Raw genomic sequence first — 25,927 nt, forward strand, 5'->3', positions numbered from 1 at the left:
CAGAGCCCCAAGTGGGCAACTGAGGCGAGAAGGCAGAACATGAACACAAAAGGAAGTTCATGACCCAAGACGGCGCAGTCAAAGGACAGGCAAGAAGCAGAACACAAGACAGGAGCCAGAGGATGAGAATCACTGTGGGCAACAGCTCCTTAGTACAGTCTGGAATGGATAGACAGGAGTCAGAGCAGCAGAGCGATGGCGTAACAGGCAGGAATGAAAGGGGTGATGTCTTTACTTCCTAGCCTCTGCACCCTATGCGTCTCCTGCTAGTAAGGAGGCAGAGGCAGAGAGAGAGAGGGAGAGGCAGAGAGAGACAGAGTGACAAAGAGACAGAGAGATAAAGCGACAGAGATAGAGACAGGGAAACAGAGAGAGACGGAAACTAAGATCAAGTGTAGTATGCGAGCTTCCCAGGTGGCACAGCGGGAAAGAATCTGCCTGACAAGGCAGGAGATGCAGGTTCGACTCCTACGTTGGCTAGATCTCCTGGAGGAGGAAGTGACAACCCACTCCAGTGTTCTTGCCTGGAGAATTCCGTGGACAGAGGAGCCTGGTGGGCTACAGTCCGTGGGGTCGCAAAGGGTCAGACATGACTGAGTGACGGGGCACAACAGAGAGGGAAGCAGAGAAAGAAACAGAGCAATAGAGAGGGACAGAGGACGAAGAGACGAAGGAGCAGAGAGAGACGGAGGGGAGCAGAGAGAGACGGAGGAGAGCAGACAGACGGAGGAGAGCAGAGAGAGACAGAGACACACACAGGCAGACGGACACAGACAGACAAAGAGGAAAGAAATCGAGCTGACGCAAACACAAACAGCTCCCAACTGAGGGCGGAGGTGAACACAGGAGGGGCACGGCAAACCGAGGTGGAAAAGAGAGGAGCTGAGACCCTGCCTTCTGGAGACTCAGGAGGAACAAACGGCACGAGGCCGTGGAGAAGCCGTGAGGTCTGAGGAGAGAGGAACATGTCTGACTTGTGCCTGTCAAGAGGGGAAGGAGGAAAGCCAGATCAGAAGCAAAACAATAAAACCAGGGTGCAAAAGGCAGATGGGGGCATCCAGCTCTCTCTCTCTTTGCACCTGGGGGGCAGGGGTTCCCATGGCAGCCGGTCGCCTAACTGCTGGCTGCCACTTCTTACAGTCACTTCCCTCAAAAGCCTTTGAAATAAGGTCAATGTGGGTTGAAAATGGATTGTTCCAGGTGCACAGAAACGTCAAAATCGCCTTGCATAATTCAGAATAAAGAACACTCTATGTGGAACCCCAAAGAATTCTATTCATTGTTAAACTCCTGTTGGGAAGCTGCTGAACGGCCGGAAGCAAGTGCCGCTCAGTCAAGTGTGGACCACACTCCCCAGATAAGCGGCCGCCTGGGCTGTCAGCTATTATGCTCTTGAGGACCACACACCTGAACAAGGCTCCTGAATTCCTGCCTGACGTTACCAACAGCTCCACATTGAAATTCCCTCTCTCATGCTGTTTGTAATCCTGCCCTTTCTGTCCGCTTGCCTCTGCCTCTTTCATCTTCTTTGTATCATCTGAGAGCCGGCTCTCCTCTTACAGAATTAACTCCTTTTTTCCTCTGCGGATGTGAAGACAAAGAGGGCTGCTGCACAGCATGGTCATATACTGAATGTGGCCTTGGACTCAGTATTGGAAAATAAGTGAACACTAATTCAGCACTGTCTCTGACTGTTTTTTATTATGCAGGCACTCATCAGTGAGAAAATGACAAACGCACTCACACATTTGATAAACTGTACGCAGGTACCACTATACACTGAAGCTCCAATACACTGGCCACCTGATGCGAAGAGCAGACTCGTTGGAAAAGACCCTGATGCGGGCAAAGATTAAACGTAAAAGAAGAAGAGGGCGGCAGGGGATGAGATGGTTAGATAGCATCACAGACTCAATGGGCATGAATTTGAGCAAACTCCAGGAGATAGTGAAAGACAGGGAAGCGTGGCGTGCTGCGGTCCATGGGGTTGCAAAGAGTCAGACACGACTGAGCAGCTGAAAAACAACCATCACCACCACTATACACATATAAAGCATGTTCAAAGACAAAACCTAAATGAGTGAAATGAAAAAGTGAAACAGAAATGCTAACGTGTTCTCCCCACATCCTACGGGACCGTCTCACACGCAGCTGTCTAGGAAACAAGTGTTCTAGAGACCCCATCCTCAGCCCTAATTCCCATCTTCCTGAGACGGGGGCACCTGGTCATCAACGCTTGCTTTTAGCCTTGGCTGATGGGCTCCTGGAGCCTCAGGTGAGGGGACAGACTTTAAACCCTGAAGTGCATGTGAACAGTGCTGCTCCCCGTCCAGATGGCACGCCCTGTGGGCAGAGAAATGATGCCTTAGTCTCCTGATGTCCTCCACATGGTACACTGTGTTGGCTTAGAACCCAGGACAGCTTTGCCCACAAATGACTGGGCTGAAGGCAGAGCTGTCCAGACAGACAAGCTAGGAAGGTGGTGGGGTCCAGGCTGAACCCACTATAGAGCTCCTCTCTCTGCTAGCCACCAGGCAGAGTGAATTCCCTGAGCTACCGCTTCCCTGTAGGCTGAATATATTGAAACTGCAAGATAAACAGAAAGTAAACATTAATTTTAAAAAAAGAACCAAACCACCTTTGGAAAAATATATCAGTCTCTAAGTAAATTTCAGGTTAAGATCAAGGAGTGTTTGATTGTCCCTCTCATGCTAAGAAGGCCTATAAAAAAAAAGTATCTAATTACTGCCATATTCAAAACAGACTTTAATGATTTTTCTGCTTTCTTCTCTGATTGTGAAAGTATGATGCATATTCAAAAAAAATAAAAACCTACTTGAGAAACACAGAAGAGTACAAGGAAACAGCCTATAATCCACTAAACTGCACCTATACTTTGTGGCAGTTTTTAACATCTAACTTCGGGGAAAAAATGTAGAAAAAAGAGAAATTTTACTATCAGGCATGTATACAAGAGATTCCACAATTCTAAGCAGAGCCTTAGGGTGGAGGGCTTGGTGCCCATGAACCACAGAGGTGAGCTGACCATTGGACAATGATAAATTACTTCCATACATGTTTAGATACAAGATAAAATTGGCAGAAATATCAATAACCTCAGATACACAGACGACACCACCCTTATGGCAGAAAGCGAAGAAGAACTAAAGAGCTTCTTGATGAAAGTGAAAGAGGAGAGTGAAAAAGATGGCTTAAAACTCAACATTCAAAAAACAAAGATCATGGCATCTGGTCCCATCACTTCATGGCAAATAGATGGGGAAACAATAAAAACAGTGACAGACTTTATTTTCTTGGGTTCCAAAATCACTGTAGATGGTGACTGCAGCCATGAAATTAAAAGATATTTGCTCCTTGGAGGGAAAGGTATGACCAACCTAGACAGCATATTCAAAAGCAAAGACATTACTTTGCCAACAAAGGTCCATCTAGTCAAAGCTATTGTTTTTCCAGTGGTCATGAATGGATGTGAGAGTTGGACTACTAAGAAAGCTGAGCACTGAAGAATTGATGCTTTTGAACTGTGGTGTTGGAGAAGACTCTTGAGAGTCCCTTGGACTGCAAGGAGATCAAACCAGTCAATCCTGAAGGAAATCAGTCCTGAATATCCATTGGAAGGACTGATGCCGAAGCTGAAGCTCCAATACTTTGGCCACCTGATGTGAAGAACTGACTCACTGGAAAAGACCCTGATGCTGGGAAAGATTGAAGACTGGGAAAGGAGAAGGGGATGACAGAGGATGAGATGGTTGTATGGCATCATCGACTCAATGGACATGAGTTTGAGCAAACTCCGGAAGTTGGTGACAGACAGGAAAGCCTGGCATGCTGCAGTGTATGGGGTCACAAAGAGTTGGACATGACTGAGTGACTGAACTGAACTGAAAACATTTAATCAATGAAAATGAAACTCATCTACAAGACCTCTGAACATTCCTTTTGCCTCTGTGAGAAAGACGGTTAAGAGAGAATATATAATATTTGAGAAAACAGATACCACATCTTCTATATACAATAGAATATTACTCAGCCATTAAAGAAGAATGAAATTTGGCCATTTGCAACATGTGTGGACCATGCCGGGGGGAGGTTGGGTTGGTATTATGCTTAGTGAAATAGGTCAGATGGAAAAGGATAAATTCTGTATGCTTTCACTTTTATGTGGAATCTAAAAAATAAAACAAATGAACAAATGGAACCCTCAAATAATAATAATTGAGAAAATAGAAATTCAAGCAAGATTCAGCTGTAAGTGAACATGAGTGAAGCCAAAATATCATGCTTAATTACTATCATACCTCTGTAAACCCAAGGAGTAAAAGAAATGGAGAAGACTCGTTAAGAGTAGATTTTTTCCTTTTCTATTTCATCTCACTAAGATTTTATGGCAAGACAAATGGATTTCTGGAGCATTGCATCTTCTTAAGCTGCCTTGATTTTTTGAATTGAATAGCTGAAAATAACATTTTAAGATACAGTAGCTATTTATCTATCCACTCTTGCATTCTTAATTTTATTGAATATTTAACCCATGCCAAACAGCATGCCAGCCATTTGGAACACAAAGCAAGCTTGGCCTGAAACGCATTCATTCTCAAGGAGCTCACAGTCCAAGAGAATAAAACAGAAGTCAATGCAACAGATTGCTATAAGTGACTCCCACTGTGGGAACCTAGAAGGAAGCAAGAGGAGGCCAGAGAGGCTCTGGAGAGAAGGGGTACTGTGCTGAGTCTGGCGGTGAGGGTGCACCCAGGGGCTGGCATGGGGAGGACTCCCCAAAAAATGCTGCTGGGGGTGAATTGGGGAACTGAGCACAGGCTCCTCTGGAGCACTGAGCACCCAATGAGGGTGGGGATCACAGTGACAAGGTGGACAGCAGGCTGAAGGCCCCTCATGGGGAGCCCTGGGGGCCTGGATGGGGATTGTGGGGTTTATGCCGGATGCGAAAGAGCCTAGAAGGATTGTAAGCAGAGCAGTGACAAAGTCACTCTGGCTGCCGAGGCAGAGTGTACTGAACAGGAGGGTGGGGGGACAGGAGGAGGGAGGTATTACATGCTTTAATGAGCAGCAACAGTGGGAGCCGAGGGGAAATCCCAGAGGGAGTGGGCCTGTGAAATGACCATGACCCTGCAACTGACAGCAGCCACCCTCCTGGTTCCCTGGCTGTAGAGAAGGGGGAGGTGGGACACCTCTGAAACAGGTGGGGAAAATCCACAAATCCCATCTCCTTTATAGAACAGGTGAAGAAGGCTGAGCGCCAAAGAATTGATGCTTTTGAACTGTGGTGTTGGAGAAGACTCTTTAGAATCCCTGGGACTGCAAGGAGATCCAACCAGTCCATTCTGAAGGAGATCAGCCCTGGGATTTCTTTGGAAGGAACGATGCTAAGGCTGAAACTCCAGTTCTTTGGCCACCTCATGCGAAGAGCTGACTCATTGGAAAAGACTGATGCTGGGAGGGATTGGGGGCAGGAGGAGAAGGGGTCGACAGAGGAAGAGATGGCTGGATGGCATCACTGACTCGATGGGCGTGAGTCTGAGTGAACTCCAGGAGATGGTGATGGACAGGGAGGCCTGGCGAGCTGCGATTCATGGGGTTGCAAAGAGTGGGACACGACTGAGCGACTGAACTGAACTGAACTGAGCAGCAACATACATGTACCCAACTTGGAACTCAGATTTTTTTGTCATGAGTTCCTTTTCTTCTTGAGAACAGGTGTATTTGCCAGAGGTTTGTTGTTTCTCTGCCTTTCAGTGATAGAGAAATAATAAGCCAGATTCTCCCCAGCCTCCAAGTCACTCCAAATCATAAGGTTTGATATAAAGGAAAGAATATCACCTGCTTCTTATGCATGAATTTTCACTCAGTCTCATGTTACTAAAAAGGAATTTTCCAAATAAACATAAGAACTATGAAATGTTTATTTTTCAAATGCAAGACTGTATGTTTGTGTAATGTGTATATAAACACACATATGTGTATATATCCCTGGAGGAGGAAATGGCAACCCCCTCCAATATTGTTGCCTGAAAAATCCCATGGACAGAGGAGCCTGGCAAGCTACAGTCCAGGGGGTTGCAAAGAGTTGGACAGGACTGAGAACCCACGTTATTTTCATGTATGTTACATGAAATAAAGAGTTTATGGGTGTAATTTACAAATAATGATTTTACTATTGACCTATTTACAATTATACTTGATGGAATAGATATCCTAAGCATATAAAATAACATAGTTGAGATAATTTTATGTGCATCAAATATTTGGCAGCATTAACACTGATAGCAAATAAAATCAGTTTTAAAAATCATATTTTTTTTCACAGAACTAGAACAAATAATTTCAAGATTTGTATGGAAACACAATAAACCTCGAATAGCCAAAGCAATCTTGAGAAAGAAGATTGGAACTGGAGGAATCAACTTGTCTGACTTCAGGCTCTACTACAAAGCCACAGTCATCAAGACAGTATGGTACTGGCACAAAGACAGAAATATAGATCTATGGAACAAATAGAAAGCCCAGAGATAAATCCACACACCTATGGACACCTTATCTTCAACAAAGGAGGCAAGAATATACAATGGAGTAAAGACAATCTCTTTAACAAGTGGTGCTGGGAAAACTGGTCAACCACTTGTAAAAGAATGAAACTAGATCACTTTCTAACACCATGCACAAAAATAAACTCAAAATGGATTAAAGATCTAAACGTAAGACCAGAAACTATAAAACTCCTAGAGGAGAACATAGGCAAAACACTCTCCGACATAAATCACAGCAGGATCCTCTATGACCCACCTCCCAGAATACTGGAAATAAAAGCAAAAATAAACAAATGGGATCTAATTAAAATTAAAAGCTTCTGCACAACAAAGGGAACTATAAGTAAGGTGAAAAGACAGCCTTCGGAATGGGAGAAAATGATAGCAAATGAAGCAACTGACAAACAACTAATCTCAAAAATTTACAAGCAACTCATGCAGCTCAATTCCAGAAAAATAAACGACCCAATCAAAAAATGGGCCAAAGAACTAAATAAGGCATTTCTCCAAAGAAGACATACAGATGGCTAACAAACACATGAAAAGATGCTCAACATCACTCATTATCAGAGAAATGCAAATCAAGACCACAATGAGGTACCATTTCACACCAGTCAGAATGGCTGCGATCCAAAAGTCTACAAGCAATAAATGCTGGAGAGGATGTGGAGAAAAGGGAACCCTCGTACACTGTTGGTGGGAATGCAAACTAGTACAGCCACTATGGAAAACAGTGCGGAGATTCCTTAAAAAATTGCAAATAGAGCTGCCTTATGACCCAGCAATCCCACTTCTGGGCATACACACCGAGGAAACCAGAATTGAAAGAGACACATGTAGCCCAATGTTCATCACAGCACTGTTTATAATAGCCAGGACATGGAAACAACCTAGATGTCCATCAGCAGATGAATGGATAAGAAAGCTGTGGTACATATAAACAATAGAGTATTACTCAGCCATTAAAAAGAATACATTTGAATCAGTTCTAATGAGATGGATGAAACTGGAGCCGATTATACAAAGTGAAGTAAGCCAGAAAGAAAAACACCAATACAATATACTAACACATATATATGGAATTTAGAAAGACAGTAACCATACCCTGTATGTGAGACAGCAAAAGAGACACAGATGTATAGAACAGACTTTTGGACTCTAAGGGAGAGGGAGAGGGTGGGATGATTTGGGAGAATGGCATTGAAACATGTATACTATTAGGTAAGAAACGAAGTGCCAATCTATGTTCGATACAGGATACAGGATGCTTGGGGCTGATGCACAGGGATGATCCAGAGAGATGATACAGGGTGGGAGGTGGGAGGGGGGTTCATGATTGGGAACTCATGTACACCCGTGGTGGATTCATGTCAATATATGGCAAAACCAATACAGTATTGTAAAGTAAAATAAGGTAAAAATAAAAAACTAAAAATAAAAAATAAAGAAAATACAGAAACTTATAAGAAAAAATAAAATTGACTGTAATCTCATCAAGAAATAATACAATTATATTTAAAAAATCAGATTTTTAAAAACCTTCTTAATGTTTTTACAAACATTCAAATTTAGAGGGAAATTCCATTTTTTATATAACTCAGATTGTCAATAGGCAAATTATTTGTTTACTATATACTGTTGTTGCTGTTACGCTGTTAAGTCACTTCAGTCGTGTCCGACTCTGTACGACCCCCTAGACGGCAGCCCACCAGGCTTCCCCATCCCTGGGATTCTCCAGGCAAGAACACTGGAGTGGGTTGCCATTTCCTTCTCCAATGTGTGAAAGTGAAAAGTGAAAGTGAAGTTGCTCAGTCGTATTCAACTCGTAGCGACCCCATGGGCTGCAGCCTACCAGGCTCCTCCGTCCATGGGATTTTTTAGGCAAGAGTACTGGAGTGGCTCGCCACTGCCTTCTCAGTTACTATATACTAGAAACCCCTATTTAATATTTGCTCACTTTTTGTTCTGTACTGTGAGGAGATCCCTTTGGGCTGCTGACAGCATCAATTATTTCCTAATTTCTGATTCATTTGACTTTCTTGATAGAGAGAGGAACATTGAACCCACCCCAGTCTGTCTCAGTACCTGAGTGTCCAGGTCTCAACAAAGATGTTGTTGTCATTTAGGTGTGGCTCCAAAAGCATGACTGTGGTGGTTTAGTTGCAAAGTCGTACCCAACTCTTGCAACCCTACAGACTGTAGCCGGCCAGGTTCCTTTGTTCATGGGATTCTCCAGGCAAGAACACTGGAGTGGGTTGCCATTTCCTTCTCCAGGGAACCTTCCTGACTCGGGGATCAAATCCAGGTCTCCTGCACTGCAGGCAGATTCCTTACCAACTGAGCCACCAGGGAAACCCTGAAATCACGACTGGCCAGATCCAAATCTCGCGGTGACACTGATGGTAAAGCGTGTCCTCCACAACTTTGGTCGGGAAATGAGCAGTTCATTCATTTATCAGCACTGTCCTTCTAAACCCCTGAATGTTCAAGAGACACTACAGACACTGCAAATCAATAACCAAGATTTCCATCGGCATCTATCACCTTGCTCTTGTCAACATCTTGCAATATTAACTGAGCAGCCACCATGATGCAAACCATATCAAGGGCTAAAAACTGCTTTTGTGCTTTAAAACACTGATTCTCTTAGAAAGAACTGACTGTAGCAGGATTGTACAACTATCACTCATCACGTCCGGTAGGGAGGACGGTTCTGTGCTGGGAGGGAGAGGCCAACCATGACCACACTTCCGTGGCCCCCAGGCTGGCCTCCTGCTTTGAGGCAGCAATAATTTGCCGGGATGCCCCTGGGGGCGTACCAGTTCCCAGCTTCTCTCTGCTCCTCTGTCCACTGCTCAGAGATCACAGACCCTAGTGCCTTTTCTCCTGTCTCTTCGTGTGTTTCCACCACAACAGTTCAAGCAAATGTGGGCCAGACCTCCTCAAAACTTGAAACAGTCATGGAAAGAGCCCTCAGGAAGTAGGCTGGAAGGTAGCCAGCCACCACCCTGGTCCCTGGAAACGGCTGACGGATCCCAAGCCGCAAACGTCCGCCTGTCGTGCACTCACAAGGCTGAAGAGGCGACAGATAGGACACCGCGGTGTCTACAGATTGGCAGCGTTCACTCATTCGTCTGTTCAGTTATCCGCTCAGCAGATATTGTTTGGCACTCTAAACTGTTCCGACCTACCAAATCACTGAGGATGCATGTAGAACAAGACACGTAATCTTCCATACCTGACATTAAGCACTTTGAAGATGAGACTAATTCAGTGCAAGCACATGGCTTGGTCCTGGGGAGTCATGGAGGGCTTCAAAGAGAAGATGTCTACAACGTGAAGGATGAACAAGGCTTATGCAGATGGAGGGCTGGTGGGGTGGAGATAAGAGAGCCCCCTGGAGCATATGCAAGGAGGAGGTGAGAGTTCTCATGTCCACACATGGGCTGGTGCGTCATGGGGAAGCAGACAGGCCCGTCCTAGGCCGTAGCGTCTGACTACTGCAGATGACTCCAGATCACTAGATATTTGGTTGAACCATAGAAATTGTCATTTTCTAGGTCAAAATGGTCTAATATCAGTAATTTCACATGGTTCAGCCTAATTCTTCCCTGAACAATGTCCCTTGACCATTTTCCATTCTGAGTTATGTTCTCTCTAGAAAAACACCACAGCGGCACTAAGAAGCAAGAGAATCGGCAGTCATGCAGTAGGGTGGCGACCGGTGGTGATGGCCGATGCTAAGCGACCTCCCACAGAGGCCGCACGGAAGAATGGCGGGAGCCACGGTGGGGCATGTAGCCTTTATCCTTGGGAGGAAGGGATACAGAAGGACCAGATCTGTATTTTAACATGCTCCCTCAGGATCGGCTGGAGAATGGGGTAGAAAGGGCCACAATGGATTCAGAAAAAATGTAAAAAGTAGCTGTGAGAGTCATTCAGGGAGACCCACACTGGCGTGGTGGATGCAGGCAGGCAAGAGGATCCTACAGGGGCTGACGTGGCAGGACTACGGACTGACTCCAAGGGGGAGGGGAGGGAAGGGGTAGCGAATGGAGGCCCTGGTTCCGCACAGGTGTTAGGTGGGACAGCCCGAGCAGCTGGGCGAGGGGCCGCTCCCTGACTGCATACGCAGCAGAGGGGCCCGGCTTGGCGGGGAAAGGATGCAGGCTGTGCATGACTGTTCAGCCAGTTTGACGATTAAGGCAAGGAAGGCCGGAAAGTAGCAAGAGGCGAAGGGAACGGACGTTTGTTGGCAGTTGACCATAAGAGAGCTTTATGTACAGTGAACAATAAAATGCACACTCCCATCCATCAGTTTTATAGATAAAGAAACTGAAGGTAGGTGAACGCTTCCCTGAGCTCAGGCAATTGGTAAGTGATAGAGCTGCAATTTAAAGGGGTGCTTTGCAGCATTGTTGCAACAGCCAGGACATGGAAGCAACCCAGATGTCCATCAGCAGATGAATGGATGAGGATGTGGCACGTACGTGTAATGGAATATCACTCAGTCATGAAAAGAAACGAATTTGAATCGGCTGCAATGAGGTGCATGAAACTGGACCATGGTATAGAGAATGAAGTAAGTCAGGAAAGCAAATATAGTGTATTAACACATACACATGGAATCTAGAAAGACAGTACTGATGAACCTGTTTGCAGAAGAGGAATTGAGGTGCAGATATACAGAATGCATGTGTGGATCCAGCAGGGGAAGGAGAGAACAGGGCACGTTGAGAGAGTAGAACCGACATATATGTACTAGTGTGTGTGAAACAGATAGCTAGTGGGAAACTGCTAAAAAACAGGAAGGTGAGGATGGCATTCTGTGATGATCAAGGGGGTGGTATGGGGGGAGGGAGACTCAAGAAGGAGAGAATACGTATAATTATGACTGATTCACGGTGTTGTATGGCAGAAAGCAATCATCCTCCAATAAAAAAAACAATAAAGGGGCACCCTCTAGCTATACCCACATCTTACAACCCCAACCTACCGTCCAGTCACCTAACGGAACACTTGGGGTGTGTGTGTGCTGTTTATGGCTAAAACATGATAACTAGAGTTAAGACCAAAAGGGATGTGCAGAAACCTTCCCCAGCAGAACCCGTGGGAGAGCAAGCGCCAGGCAGGGCAGCACACCTGAGCCAGGTGAGCACCCTACTTTCTAAGGCGGAGAGACCTCTCCTCAGAGGATGCCTCTCACCTGCACACGCTCTCACCCCAGGCACACTACTGACTACCTTTGCCATAGTTCCTCCCCACCTCTAGGGCTGGAAGAACCTGCTTTCCACGCATTAGAATCCACCCTGCAGAGCAGAGCTCAGCAAGGCAGCTCCTCTTAACATCTTAAGGGAGAAGCAGTATTTTAGCCGACGGCATTACCCTGGCAGACAAAGGTTTAAGGCATAGCCTATTTAAAGAGTTATTTAACAATTTCCAAATAGTAGCAAAACATTTTCCATAAAGCTAAATGAGTCCCAGGGAAGAAAGCACATATTACATTTTTGTACGTGTTTCCTTAATTAGGAACAGAGCCTGGTGGCTGGGGTTTATTTTCATGAGTACATATCCATAAACTCCAGAAACATCTTGACATGCCGCAGCATCCCTAATGTTTCTCAAATCTGAATGTCTAATTGGGTTAAGAAAAAAAGGCACAAGAATTTTCACGCTGGTTTTGATTCAAGATTCAAAACAGAACCTAAGATGGGCATTTTTCTATGGTTCCAAAACACATATAAGCCAGGTCAACATCCATAACACCCACTTCAGACATTTAAAAGAACAGGAAGACAGACCGAGGCATACATTCTGAATTTGACATACCAAGGAAGATTCTTCTTCTTCTTCTGAAACATGAAAACTCTCTTGTGATCTCCCTCAGACACTTTTCAACATCTTAATCTACTTACATTTTATAAAAAGAAAAAAGTGCTGGGAGATGTTTGTATGACACCTGATTCTCCTGTTACAGCGTTCAAAGAACTCCTTTCTGTGTGTGTTTTACTTTGCTAATTTATGACGAATTGGCTAGCCTTTTTCTTTGCCTTCACTAAATTCTGTTATAATGAAGGGTCCAGATGTACCACTGAGTCTGTGAGGAAGAAATCACCCTCCTTACCTGTGCAGCTTCTCCTCAAGCATTTCCATGTACTTCATAGTATAGACCTTCACACTGGTTTCTGCAAAACAAAAATCCAAAATGAAGGCAACTGGAGTCAAAGATTGAACAAAACCCAGAACCGCTGAGCTAAAAGCCAAAATCCAAAGGGTCACAGTCAAGGTGCCAGTGATAACATCCTATGTTTGGAAAACACCCAGAGCCATTGGAGGGGATGTCTGGATGGATGCGCTGGAAAGGCTCTGAGGCCCCCAGGTGCCGCAGGAGCTGGAGTCAGGAGAAAAGGCGTGATGCCTTTCACCACGAGCTCTCAAAGGCAGCTCTTCACATGTCTGGCGTGGATCCCATTGTACTCTGTGCCCCTCCCACTGCCCACCTGGTAGCCAAGTGCTTGGTTGCAGAGTTTGGGAAAGAGCATAAGAGCGAGAAGAACATCCCACCTCAGGGATGAATCAGAGAACTTCATCGGTGGTAGCTGAAGATTGCAGACCCTTTCATTGAAACTCAAATAGAAATCTGATCCAGCCAATAAGTTGGCATTAACTGCTCAGCTCCCAAGCTGTGAGGTCAACTTCTCCTAGAGATAAACTCAGTGCCTCATTACACCAAATGCTGAAGGAATAGATGACTCTTAAAGCTTCCCTGGTGGCTCACACAGTAAAGAATCTGCTTGCAATGCAGGAGACCCAGGTCTAATCCTTAGGTGAGGAAGATCCCCTGGAGAAGGAAATGGCAACCCACTCCAGTATTCTTGTCTAGGAAATCCCATGGATGGAGGAGCCTGGTGGGCTACAGTCCATGGGGTCACAAAGAGTCAGACACCACCGAGAAACTACCACCCACACAAAGCTCAAAGGGCCAAAGAAGCACTTTACTAATGTAAAGGAGATATGGTACAGTGGGGGGAAGCTCTGATACAGACTGAGGTAAAGGGGCTTTACTGGAAACCGGAAAAAGTACCTTAAAATTCCTCATCAAGAAACCAAATATTTAGATGGGAATACAACAAAAGTTCTGGTCCATTAGTTGCTAATAGCTAATGGCTAAAACAGAAACACACAGAGTGAAATATATGTTGTTTAAGTTGGCCTCTTATTTTATTGACCTGTACTGCCCCAATCTCCAAGTTCAGTCAGTTCAGTTCAGTTCAGTCAGTCATGTCTGACTCTGCAACACTATGGACTGCAGCATGCCAGGCCTCCCTGTCCATCACCAACTCCCAGAGTTTAATCAAACTCACGTCCATTGAGTCTGTGATGCCATCCAGCCATCTCATCCTCTGTCATCCCCTTCTCCTCCTGCCTTCAATCTTTCCCATCATGAGGGTCTTTTCCAGTGAGTCAGTTCTTCACATCAGGTGGCCAAAGCATTGGAGTTTCAGCTTCAACATCAGTCCTTCCAATGAATATTCAGGACTGATCTCCTTCAGAATGGACTGGTTGGATCTCCTTGCAGTCCAAGGGACTCTCAAGAGTCTTCTCCAACACCACAGTTCAAAAGCACCAATTCTTCAGTGCTCAGCTTTTTTAGTAGTCCAACTCTCATATCCATACATGACCACTGGAAAAAGTATAGCCTTGACTAGATGGACCTTTGTTGGCAAAGTAATGTCTCTGCTTTTTAATATGCTATCTAGGTTGATCATAACTTTTCTTCCAAGGAGTGTCTTTTAATTTTAATGGCTACAGTCACCATCTGCAGTGATTTTGGAGCCCCCAAAAATAAAGTCTATTACTGTTTCCACTGTTTCCCCATCTATTTGCCATGAAATGGTGGAACTGGATGCCATGATCTTAGCTTTCTGAATGCTGAGCTTTATGTCAACTTTTTCCCTCTCCTCTTTCATTTTCATCAAGAGGCTCTTTAGTTCTCCTTTGCTTTCTGCCATAAGGGTGGTTTCATCTGCATATCTGATGTTATTGATATTTCTCCCGGCAATCTTGATTCCAGCTTGTTCTTCCAGCCCAGCGTTTCTCATGATGTACTCTGCATATAAGTTAAATAAGCAGGGTGACAATATAGTCTTGGCGTACTCCTTTCCCTATTTGGAACCAGTCTGTTTTTCCATGCCCAGTTCTAACTGTTGCTTCCTGACCTGAATACAGATTTCTCAAGAGGCAGGTCAGGTGGTCTGGTATTCCCATCACTTTCAGAATTTCCCACAGTTTGTGGTGATCCACACAAAGGCTTTGGCATAGTCAATAAAGCAGAAATAGATGTTTTTCTGGAACTCTCTTGCTTTTTTGATAATCCAATGGATGTTGGCAATTTGATCTCTGGTTCCCCTGCCTTTTCTAAATCCAGCTTGAGCATCTGGAAGTTCATGGTTCACATATTGCTGAAGCCTGGCTTAATGAATTTTGAGCATTACTTTACTAGCATGTGAGATGAGTATAACTGTGTGGTAGTTTGAGCTTTCTTTGGCATTGCCTTTCTTTGGGATTGGAATGAAAACTGACCTTTTCCAGTCCTGTGGCCACCTCTGAGTTTTCCAAATTTGCTGGCATATTGAGTGCAGCACTTTCACAGCATCATCTTTCAGGATTTGAAATAGCTCAACTGGAATTCCATCACCTCCACTAACTTTGTTCATAGTGATGCTTTCTAAGGCCCACTTGACTCCACATTCCAGGATGTCTGGCTCTAGGTGAGTGATCATACCATTGTGATTATCTGGGTCATGAAGATCTTTTTTGTACAGTTCTTTTGTGTATTCTTGCCACCTCCTCTTAATATCTTCTGCTTCTGTTAGGTCCACATCATTTCTGCCCTTTATTGAGCCCATCTCTGCATGAAATGTTCCCTTGGTATCTCTAGTTTTCTTGAAGAGATCTTTCGTCCTTCCCATTCTATTATTTTCCTCTATTTCTTTGCACTGATAAATGGCTGTCTGAGGAGGCCTTACAAATAGCTGTGAAAAGAAGAGAAGAGAAAAGAAAAGGAGAAAAGGATAGATACACCTGTTTGAATGCAGAGTTCCAAAGAATAGCAAGGAGAGATAAGAAAGCCTTCCTCCATGATCATAGAAAGAAATAGAATATTTCTTTCCTCAAAGAAATAGAAGAAAACCTACAAGTTAAGTTGTGCTAAATTTTTCTCCAAATAAATTAGTTAAATATTTGTTTTCAGTTTCTACTACGTGTCAGCTTGTGTGCCAACCTGGGGATTCAGTCGTGGTGATGTGGTTCCTCAGAGCAGAGATCTCACCGGTTCATTGGGAATAAGTGCCTATTCAGAATATTCCAACCAGAAATTCTCTGTTTCACACCCTATATGTGTTTATGTGCCACACACTGTTCTAAGCCCTGAGTATAAACCAGTGAACAGGATCAGTAAAGATGCCCGGGTCTTTCATTCTAGAGGGTAATAATGAATATATAACATTCCATAGACGACTAGGGGGTGGTCAGTATTACAAAGCAAGAGAAGGAGATCAGAGTGCGGCTACAAGATGGTCAGGGTAGGCCCTGCTGAGAAGCTGACATTTGAATAAAAGCATGAAGATGGTGGGGGGAGTACATGAGCGGGCAAAGTGGGGAGGGAAAAGCCGCAGAGGGCCAGCGGAGTCTGCCTGAGTGCCCCAGCCACACGAGGCTTGAGCAGAAGTTTCCCCAGGGCAAAGCAATGCGGACAGAGAAAGAGCCCAGGTGCAGTCACAGGCTACTGCAGCAGACTCTACTTCCAAACACGGCCACAGCAATCTTTCTGGCCCCCACATGCTTCCATTAAGGCAGGAAAATCTATTTCCTTTCCCTTGACTCGAACAGGCCAAGACTGTTCCCACCGTTGAGTGTGACAGGAAGGATGCTATTTAGCTTCTGAGGTTAGGGGCCCAGTCCAGGTTTCTCCTCCTCCTAGGAACCCAACCACCATGCTGTGAGGAAGACCAAGCCACACAGAGAAGCCGTGCAGAATTGTTCAGGCTGAAAGCCAAACAAAGATCTCAGCCTACAGCCTGCATCACTCACCAGATGTGTGAATGAGTGAGCTTCCAGATGATTTGGGCCTTTCAGTCTGGGGGGGAGCAACCCAGACTTCATGGAACAGAGACAAGCCATCTCCATTGCTCCCTGTCTAAATTCCTCACTCACAGAATTAGTGCATGTAAGACATAGTTGGTAGTAAGTTGGGGGAAAATTTGTTCCACAGCTCTAGTAACTGGAAAGCGCATGTCAGGATTTGGGGTCTTCTGAGCAAAATGGCAAAGCACTGCAAAAGAATGGCAATAAATTGGCTCCTGGTTGCTGTGCCAAGAACAGATCGTGGCAGCAGGTGAGAGAATCAGAGCAACACAGGGAGGTCAGCTGATGGGAACTGAGACCAGGGCAACGGCAGGAGATGGTGCTAAGGGGCAGACTTTAGGCATACTTTAGAGACAATGGGAGTTCTTGATGGACTGGATTTGCATGTGTGAAAAACTGACTTGTCAAGAATGACTATAGTACAAGATTTTTGCCCTGAGCTCCTGAAATAAAAACAGGGTTAGCATCAACCAAGATGGGAAGATCTCAGGTGAAACCAATCTGCAGAGACAAGCAAGAGTTAATTTTGGATTGAAATTTGCTAAGAAAGTAGAACTTAAGTGTTTTCATCAAAGGGAAAAAAAAACGTAAATATGTGAGGTGATGGATGTGTTAATTAACTTGATGAGGGGAAATTCTTGCACAATGTGTATCACATACCACATTCTACACTTTAAATATCTCATGTTGTCAATTATACCTCAGTAAAGCTGGAAAAAATCAAAGCAATTGAAAAACTTTAAAAAAAAGAGTTCAATTTTAGATATGATAAATTTAGGTTTATTAGCTATCCAGCTGGGCTGTCAAGTATGAAGTTGGATTATGAGCCTTGGAGAAGGTCTGAACTATAGATGGACACTTGGAAGACCCTGGCAACTGAAGCAAGGAGGAGAGATGTCATCACACTGGGATTAAGAGTAACTTAAGAAGAGCTTGATGATTCCATATAACTATGATTATACTGTGATAGCACCTTTTATCCAAGGGATAAAAATTCATAGCACCTCCCTTGAGGACAAGAAAGCCATATTCTCCAGTTCAAAATAATCCAGTTCAAAATATAGGTACACCCTATAAATGATTTTGCTAAGAAATCAGACAGTAAATACTTGAGTCATCTCACCACTTGAAGCTCTAGTTAGTGACCTGCTGGACCCACAGGAACATCTTGTCCATTTTCCCTGAGGCTGCTATCTGCAGAGGATGTTGTGTTGATTGCTTTTGCTGGATCCTGACTCATCACCCAGGCCAGCCTTGCTCAGTCATTCCTGGGTTGACTCACCAACCTTCCAGAGAGGCCCAGATTGCAGATGGGGAGTTTAGGTTTTTAACTTCCTAACAGATGCCTGCAGACACACTGACTGGGAACAGAGGTCATTTTCTCTTCTCTCTCCCTCTTCCTCCTTCCTTTCCCCAGCATCTTAGAGCAGGGACACAGAGAACAGTAATGGTGGTGAGACAAGGTCCCAAGAACCAAAGACGATGCTGAAACAGGAAGGAAGGGAGCAGGGCCCTTCTGAAAGAATGATACAGCCCAAGCACACAGCATAAGCCAGTTAGAATCGAATGGGTCTGCAATGTCTCTGCAGTGTGTTTTTTCTCTGGATAAATCCACTTCTCACCTATCACTTTGTCTGTCACTGAATGCTTCTGTGATGAGACATAAAGAATCTGAGCTTCATTAAATCCTGAAACCGGGTCTGTGATCTCAGAAGACCCTGGGTTAAGACTGGGTTTGAATCCTGCCACATGGGTTCAAGTCCCAACCTGAGGCAAATGGTTTCAGCACCAAGGGAAGCTGAGTACCAAAGGGAAAAGGAGACCTGGGGTCACCAGGCATCCTGATGGGGAAGAGACAGGAATACTTCCTCCTCCCCACATGCTAAGGGAATCTGAGATCCAGAATCAGGCCAAAACATCAGAATGAAATCGTTTCAGGAATCCAATTAAACAAGAACCAATTGATCATTAAACACAGAAAATCTGCAAAAACATTTATCAGAGCGCATGGCACAAACACAAAGCAATGTTACAGGAATGGAATTTGGGTCCTGCTTCATGCAATACACTAGCCTGCTGCTGCTGCTGCTGCTGCTGCTAAGTCGCTTCAGTTGTGTCTGACTCTGTGTGACCCCATAGACAGCCTCCTACCAGGCTCCTCTGTCCCTGGGATTTTCCAGGCAGGAGTACTTGAGTGGGGTGCCATTACTTTCTCCAAACACACTAGCCTAGGCACTGTTTATGTATAAAAGAGACATGGCTTCGAGGGGCCCAGAGAGCAAGGTGGAGTCAGATACTAACATTGACAACACCCTGGGGGGCATAGCAACATTTTCTGTAAATCTTCATCATAACTGATGATCCCAAAATATCCCTACGAGTCTAACAAAAAAAAAAAAAACCAAGCTACCAGCAATATCCTTTTCAGGATAAGATAGGAGAATGTCAAGTGGAAAAAGGTCTAACTGAGTTTCATTGTATTAGACCCTTTGTTTGTGTAACAGGACAGGAGGATTCGTCATGGGAAATGAGTAACACCTGCCATGAGATTGAAGGAAGCAGTGGTTCCGAAGAGCTTCAGCCCCACCACCCCAGTTAATAAGGACAGCATCGTGAGATAAGTACCATATGATCTTAAAGTTGAAAGTGGAAGCAAAGGGACCTCATCAGTTCAGCGTCAATCACAAATTTTCTCTAACATTACCCATTTTATTGACGTTTTCTAAAATAACATAAGTTACATGTGAGATAGGACCTCATTTTATAAAAATAAATCATCAGATTTCAAAGATCATTATTCAAGGACAAATTTAGATAAGATGAACTCTCATTAGTGAAATCTTCCAGAAGGAAGATGTGAAAGACGGAGGAGGAATCTTAGAATTCTGAGAAACTTCTGACCATCTGAGGTGCCATTCTTCCGCATGAGTTAATGGAAGCACTTCTGTTTACTTGGGTGATTAAACCACACACGGAGATGAAATAGTGAAGTGGCACCAACCAAAATCCAGGGAGGGAACAACAGGAAGAAACGGACGTGCAGTTGGACTGAAGCGACTTAGCAGCAGCAGCAGCCATTATCATCCTCATTTTGCACGTAGAGAAACGAAGGGACCCAAGTCACACAGCTAGTGAAGGACAGTTGCAGAGCCCACTGTTACAAATCACAACCTCAATTTTAAAGAAGACAATGGGAGTAAGGAAATGCACACTGAATAAACGCGTGTGAAATTTCGGCTGCCAACAAAGCGACGGCGTTGAAACATATTAAATTCAGGAGAGGCCAAAGACTGCTGTAAAAAGTCAGAGTTACAAAGAGCACTAGCAATCACAAAACACAGCCATCAAAAGATGGAAACCTAATTGTACATCAACTGTGGGGAAGAAGACTGCTAATATATCAGAGTAAAATACATTACCATTGTATTACCACTGTGTGTCTTTCACATATACACATCACATACATACACTTAGTATATATGCATGTATATATGATATATATGCGTGTGTGTTCATCATATATACATATATATATTTATATAGTATAGGCCAAGGAGTAAGACAAAGTAGTTATTGGTGGTGTCCAACTTTTGCAACCCCATGGACTGTAGCCTTCCAGGCTCCTCTGTCCATGGGATTTCTCAGGCAAGAACACTGGAGTGAGTAGCCATTCCCTTCTCCAGGGGATCATCCCAACCTGGGGTTCGAACCTGGATCTCCATTGCAGATAGATTCTTTACCAACTGAGCCACAAGGGAAGCCCTCAAAGTAGTTTGCAATGAGAAAATGATTAATGAATGATCACTTAATTTTCCAAGTCTTATATTCAGCTTGAGTCACTCCTCCCGCAATGTCATATTCATGTGGTTTTACAAGAAGATTTTATTTGCCTCTACAGATAATTTTTACTGCATTTTTCTGCCATCACTGCATGTGGTGGTCATTTACACAGAACCCTCAAGAGAGAGATCCCAAGTTAAATAGGATATAATTCTTGCTAGACTTCAGACTGGTCTATCAGTTTTCAGAACTGGAGCCTCATAATATGATTCAGCTGACCATGAAGAGTAAAAGCTGTGCTGATGCGCACATCCTCTAGGGTTGGAACCAAAGAAACACCATCACTAATTTAGCAATGGGCTCACTTCTCATCAGCAGGACATCATTCAGTGTGCTGCTGTTAATTTTCTCTGATGTTGATACCAGATTTCCAGAGAGAAGAAAAGTGATCAGATACGGGTCCTACCAAATTAACAGACGCTAACAAAGAGCAGGCCTCTCTTTGGGGTTCTATCTGACTCTCCTTCTATCCATCTAACATTTCTGAAATGCCCACTGCGTGCCAGGTTGTATCCACTGCGGCTACAGACCTGAACGTGGCGCTGCTCTCAGCCTAGAGAAAATCAGGTTTGGAGATAAAGACAGACAAACAGATAGCTAATAAAAGCAACAAATTTGGTCCAGTGATAGAAAGGTAAAGCATCTGTCACTCTGGGAGCACCGTGGAAGGAGATTCAGCCCAGGCGGAAGGGGTAAACATGACTCCGGGTGGAAGCAACTAAGTAGAGATCTTAAAGGCTTTTCCACACTGGCTGAAGCCGGAGGAGGCGAGCATAATCCAAACCATCAGGTGCACATAAAATAAGATTTGTGTTTTAGAATATCAGGCATTTAATGCCAGATTACCTTATCTTCCCAATAATTTCTGAATCACTTTTCCCTGAGCTTACATGTAGGTCACGCAGTGTAGCGCAGGAGCTGGCGACAGGAGATAGGCAGGTCCGAAGGTCGGAAAGCACAGGCTCTGAGCCTCCATCACCTGTCTTGGCCACTCCCAGAAGTGGATGTAAAGATTAACTGCTTCATCCAGATTTTCTCCTTTGGGCGATATGAGTCAAGCTATTATGGTAACTTCAAAGGCAGGCAGAGAGTGGGAAAGCCTTTTCAGAACTGGAGCATCATAATATGATTCAGTTGTCCGTGAAGAAAGTAAAAGCAGTTATTCTGAGCTGTGTTGATGTGTATGCTTCCGCCTCCACAGTCCAGCGCTGTGTGATGCCCCAGGAGAAGCCCTGTCACCCTTGAACCCAGAGCGCATCTCGGGGACTTAGTCCGGATACTCATGTCAGTAGAAACTGTGACTGCTTAGATGGGAAGAGAGCCTGGGCAGGAGGAAAGGGGAGAGAATGAATAGGGGAGAGAATGAATAGGGAAGCTCCCCCAGGTTTAAAAACAGTTAACTATTGAGCAAACACTCACTCTACATAACAGATAAAGCCCCGGTTCCAATTTCACCTGCTGTGCTTGTCACCAGTTAATTGGGTATCATCTGATACAGTAATTCTCACTTTCCCTGTTCAGGCTTGCTCCTACATGCAATCTCTCCGTGCCCTTGAAGCACACGGCCTAATAAATCAGCACCACTCAGCGACAAAAAGAAAACCAAGCACTCCTGGCATGAAAAGCAAGACAGAAAAACGCCAACGCTGTCAGTTGTGCCCACGTTAGCCACCCCCACTCACATACCCGACAATCAAGCCCTCCCACCGACTCCCCAGCTCTCCCTCTGACAGAAGGGCTTGGGTTTGCTTTCGTCCTTCCTAGCGCATATCCTTGGAAGAGCTGTGGTCTGGACATCCATTGACAATATTGTGTAAGTTGCTTAAAAAGTCTATTTACTAGTTTTGCCTGGGACTGTCCATTCGAGACTCTACACTCCAGTCTGATTCTTTCTCCTTTCTTCCCTCAAACATGGCACACACCCCACTGACACCCACAGGATTTAGTTTTCTTCATTCGTTTCTAAAGGCAGACACGGAATAGAATTGGGGACTTTGTTTTCAAAGTGCAACACTGTATTCTTAAACAATGAGTGTTAAAAAACTTTAAGCCCAAATCCACACCTGATCTTAATTTTATTTTTTTATTTTATATTGGAACATAGTTGATTTAAAACATTGTGTTCATTTCAGGTATGCAGCCAAGTGATTCAGTTATGCGTGCTAAGTCACTTCAGTTTATGAACTGTAGCCTGCCAGGCTCCTCTGTCCATGGAATTCTCCAGGCAAGAACACTGGAGTGGGCTGCCGTGCCCTCCTCCAGGGGATCTTCCTGACCCAGGGATCAAACCCACGTCTCCTGTGGTTCCCGCATTGTAGGCGGATTCTTTACCGCTGAGCCAACAGGGAAGCCCAATTCAGTTATATATATATATTCTTTCTCAGATTCTTTTCCCATTTAGGTTACAGAATATTGAGTCAAATTTCCTGTGTTATACAGTAGGTCCTTGTTGGTTATCTATTTTATATATAATAGTGTGTGTATATGTTAATCCCAGACTCCCAATCTATTACCTTGATCTTCTTAAGCTAAGGAGAGTGAGCTCACACTAGATGCTGGTGTGGGGCTTTACTTTTGTGCGTTATTGCCTTTAATTTTCACAGTAACTCTCTAAATCCCTTATGAGGGTAAGGAGCCTGACCTGAAGAAAATTCATTTAAACATAAATAAAAATAATTCGTTCGACCTAATTCCAGAGTCTACTTTTTTCAAATACGCAATACTGCTGCTCATTTATTATGGAGCATAACTTATGAACCTCACTGAAGGACTTCTGTATTTCACAGAAAGTATTTACTTTTCCCTCTAGAGCTGAGGCTTAACATCTATTAAAGGTTTGAAACTGGACTCTCTCTATTTGACCATGGAAGGATCCTAGGATTGAGGGTCTGTCTGAGCTATAGCCCTTGGAAAAGAGACCCCAGCATGCTGGCTGGAAAACTCAGAACATGGCAAGGAAATCCGGGGTAAGGACTGGCCCATGTGAAGCTGATAAGATCCCCAGCTACAGGGTATATCTGTGTTGGAGGTACTCCGCTGCACCGTCTTGGGAAGTAACTTGCACCCAGATTTTGGCAGTGTGGTGATAGGGAGGGGGAGGGCAAGATTTTAACATCAACCCCTGTGCTTACAGCTCCATGGAATATCACACCCATGACCACCTCCTCGGTGAGAGGGTCTCCCTGCACCACACCTTTCTTTTTGAGTTCGACTAATCATCAAGCTTCCCTGGTGGCTCAGATGGCAAAGAATCCACCTGCAATGCAGGAGACCCTGGGTCGGGAAGACCCCCGGGAGGAGGAAATGGCAACACGCTCCAGTAGTCTTGCCTGGAGAATGCCATGGACAGAGGAGCCTGGTGGGCTACAGTCCATGGAGTCTCAAAGAGCTGGACACAGCTGAGTGACTAACACTTTCATCACTAACACTTTCATCAGCTTCATCATCAGCCTAGCCCCCTGCCAGCAGGTCCTAGCCCCCACCACTCTCTTAGCAGAGTCTGCCCTCCAGTGAGGGGCCATCAGGCTCCTACGCCAGTGTTTCCAAACCGTGTTAAATGAAGAGGCCCTTGCCTCCCCCGGCTCACGCTGAAGAATGAGGGCTGCAGCCACGGCGGCCAGCTTTAGTCATGGCAGGCAGGTGGAGGTAACACTCAGAGAGAGGTCAGCAGAGGAGGGAGGGAGTCCTCACAGCTCCTGCGGCCCCACCCCTTGCCCGCAGCCTCCAGGGGACCGATCTGGGCCAGTATAGACTCTCCTGCTGTTCCCTTTGCCTGGAATACCCTCCCCAAATGTTTCTGCTCTCTTGCCCTGCAGCCCCTCTTCCCACGTGCTCTCTCCCTCTCTGGGGTCCTGCAGTCCTTTACAACCATCCTAGAGACACTGAGGTCACTTTGGGCATTCCCAGCTCTCTGCCAGAGCCATGGATGCTATGTCCTTTGAACCCTTAGAGCCCAGTACAGTCCTGGGCTCAGAAAAGGCGCCTAGCACCTCATGCCCCTCCCCCCAGGGGCAATGCTGTGCTGCTCACAGGGGAAGCCACCATGAGGAAGACACATGAATAGTCTCAAGGAACAGACAGCCTGATAAAATCAGAAGTCAGAACAGATTCTCAGGATGCTGAGCAACTGAGGTCATCGAACAGGGAATTACTGGAGCGTGGTGCATGTGGGTGCTCGTCCGTGGGGGGGGGACACAGAGCTGGACGTGTGCACCCTGTGCGTGCGTGTTAGGGGTGGAATCTCAGAGCCAGCCGAGAGCCCACTTCTTCTGTAAAAGGCTTGAGAAAATAAGGCAGTGGAAAAACCCTACAGTTTTCCAAAGTGCATGTATTAACAGAAGATTAAAAAAGAAATGAAAGTGTTAGTCGCTCAGTCATGTCCCACTCTTTGTGACCCCATGGACTGTAGCTTCTCTGTCCGTGGGATTCTCCCGCAAGGATACTGGAGTGGGCTGCCATGCCCTCCTCCAGGGGATCTTCCCGACCCAGGGATCAAACCTGCATCTCCTGTGTCTCCTGCATTGGCAGGCAGGTTCTTTCCCAGTGCCACCTAGGAAGCCTGACTGGAGGGTGGAGGACACACAAAGGCAGCCCAGCCTGAGAAGGAGAGAGGGGGCCACACAGGCTACTGAACACAGAATACAGAATCCTGGAGCTGAGAAGGCCGTGAGCACAGGGCACGCTTCAGTCTCTTTACAAAGCAAAACATATGGAAGAAGACACAGGCTTGTGACAGGAGTGAAATAAAGAGGGATGATTTCAAAGCCCGCATCTTAGGCACTAATCCATCCACAAGGCCACCTGCACCACAGACCACTGGCATCCCACTCATCTCTGCTCCAGGTGCTGGCCTGCCAGGCACCCAAACAATGCAAACCCACCCTTTTGTGTGGGCCACACAGATGTTCCCAACCTCTTACAGGCTGTGTGTGTGTGTTAAGTCAGTCATGTCTGACTCTTTGCAACCCTATGAACTGTAGCCTGCCAGGCTCCTCTGTCCATGGGATTCTCCAGGCAAGAATACTGGAGTGGGTCACCATGCACTTTTCCAGGGGATCTTCCCCACCCAGGGATCTAACCCACATCTCTTATGCCTCCTGCATTGGCAGGAGGGTTCTTAACCACTAGCACCACCTGGGAAGCTCTTACAGGCTGTGACAAAGCCCACAAGTGAACTGGCTTCTTATCTCCTAAATAAAGACCAGACAGGGACCAGCACTACACGAGGTGGGAAACCTGGGGTCTGGTTCCACACGAGGTTCTGGGCGAGGAGTGTGCCTGTCCAATCAGTGCATGTCACTCACCTCCCAGGCACGAGCACAGCCTACTCAGCCCCGGGGCCCAGCTCACAGTACCCCACCTCTCCCCACGAGATT

At 45.3% G+C, this 25,927-nt stretch overlaps 1 protein-coding gene across 1 annotated transcript in view; it reads right to left on the minus strand.

Moving 5' to 3' along the window:
* Window positions 1–25,927, minus strand: part of DISC1 (disrupted in schizophrenia 1) — a 446,732-nt gene that overhangs the window by 82,908 nt on the left and 337,897 nt on the right. Inside the window, exon 10 of the mRNA XM_018042542.1 lies at window positions 12,691–12,751. Within this exon, the coding sequence (XP_017898031.1) occupies window positions 12,691–12,751 (61 nt within the window). The remainder of the gene's footprint in view (window positions 1–12,690; window positions 12,752–25,927) is intronic.

This window comes from Capra hircus, chromosome 28, assembly GCF_001704415.2.
Source record: "Capra hircus breed San Clemente chromosome 28, ASM170441v1, whole genome shotgun sequence".
NCBI lineage: Eukaryota > Metazoa > Chordata > Mammalia > Artiodactyla > Bovidae > Capra > Capra hircus.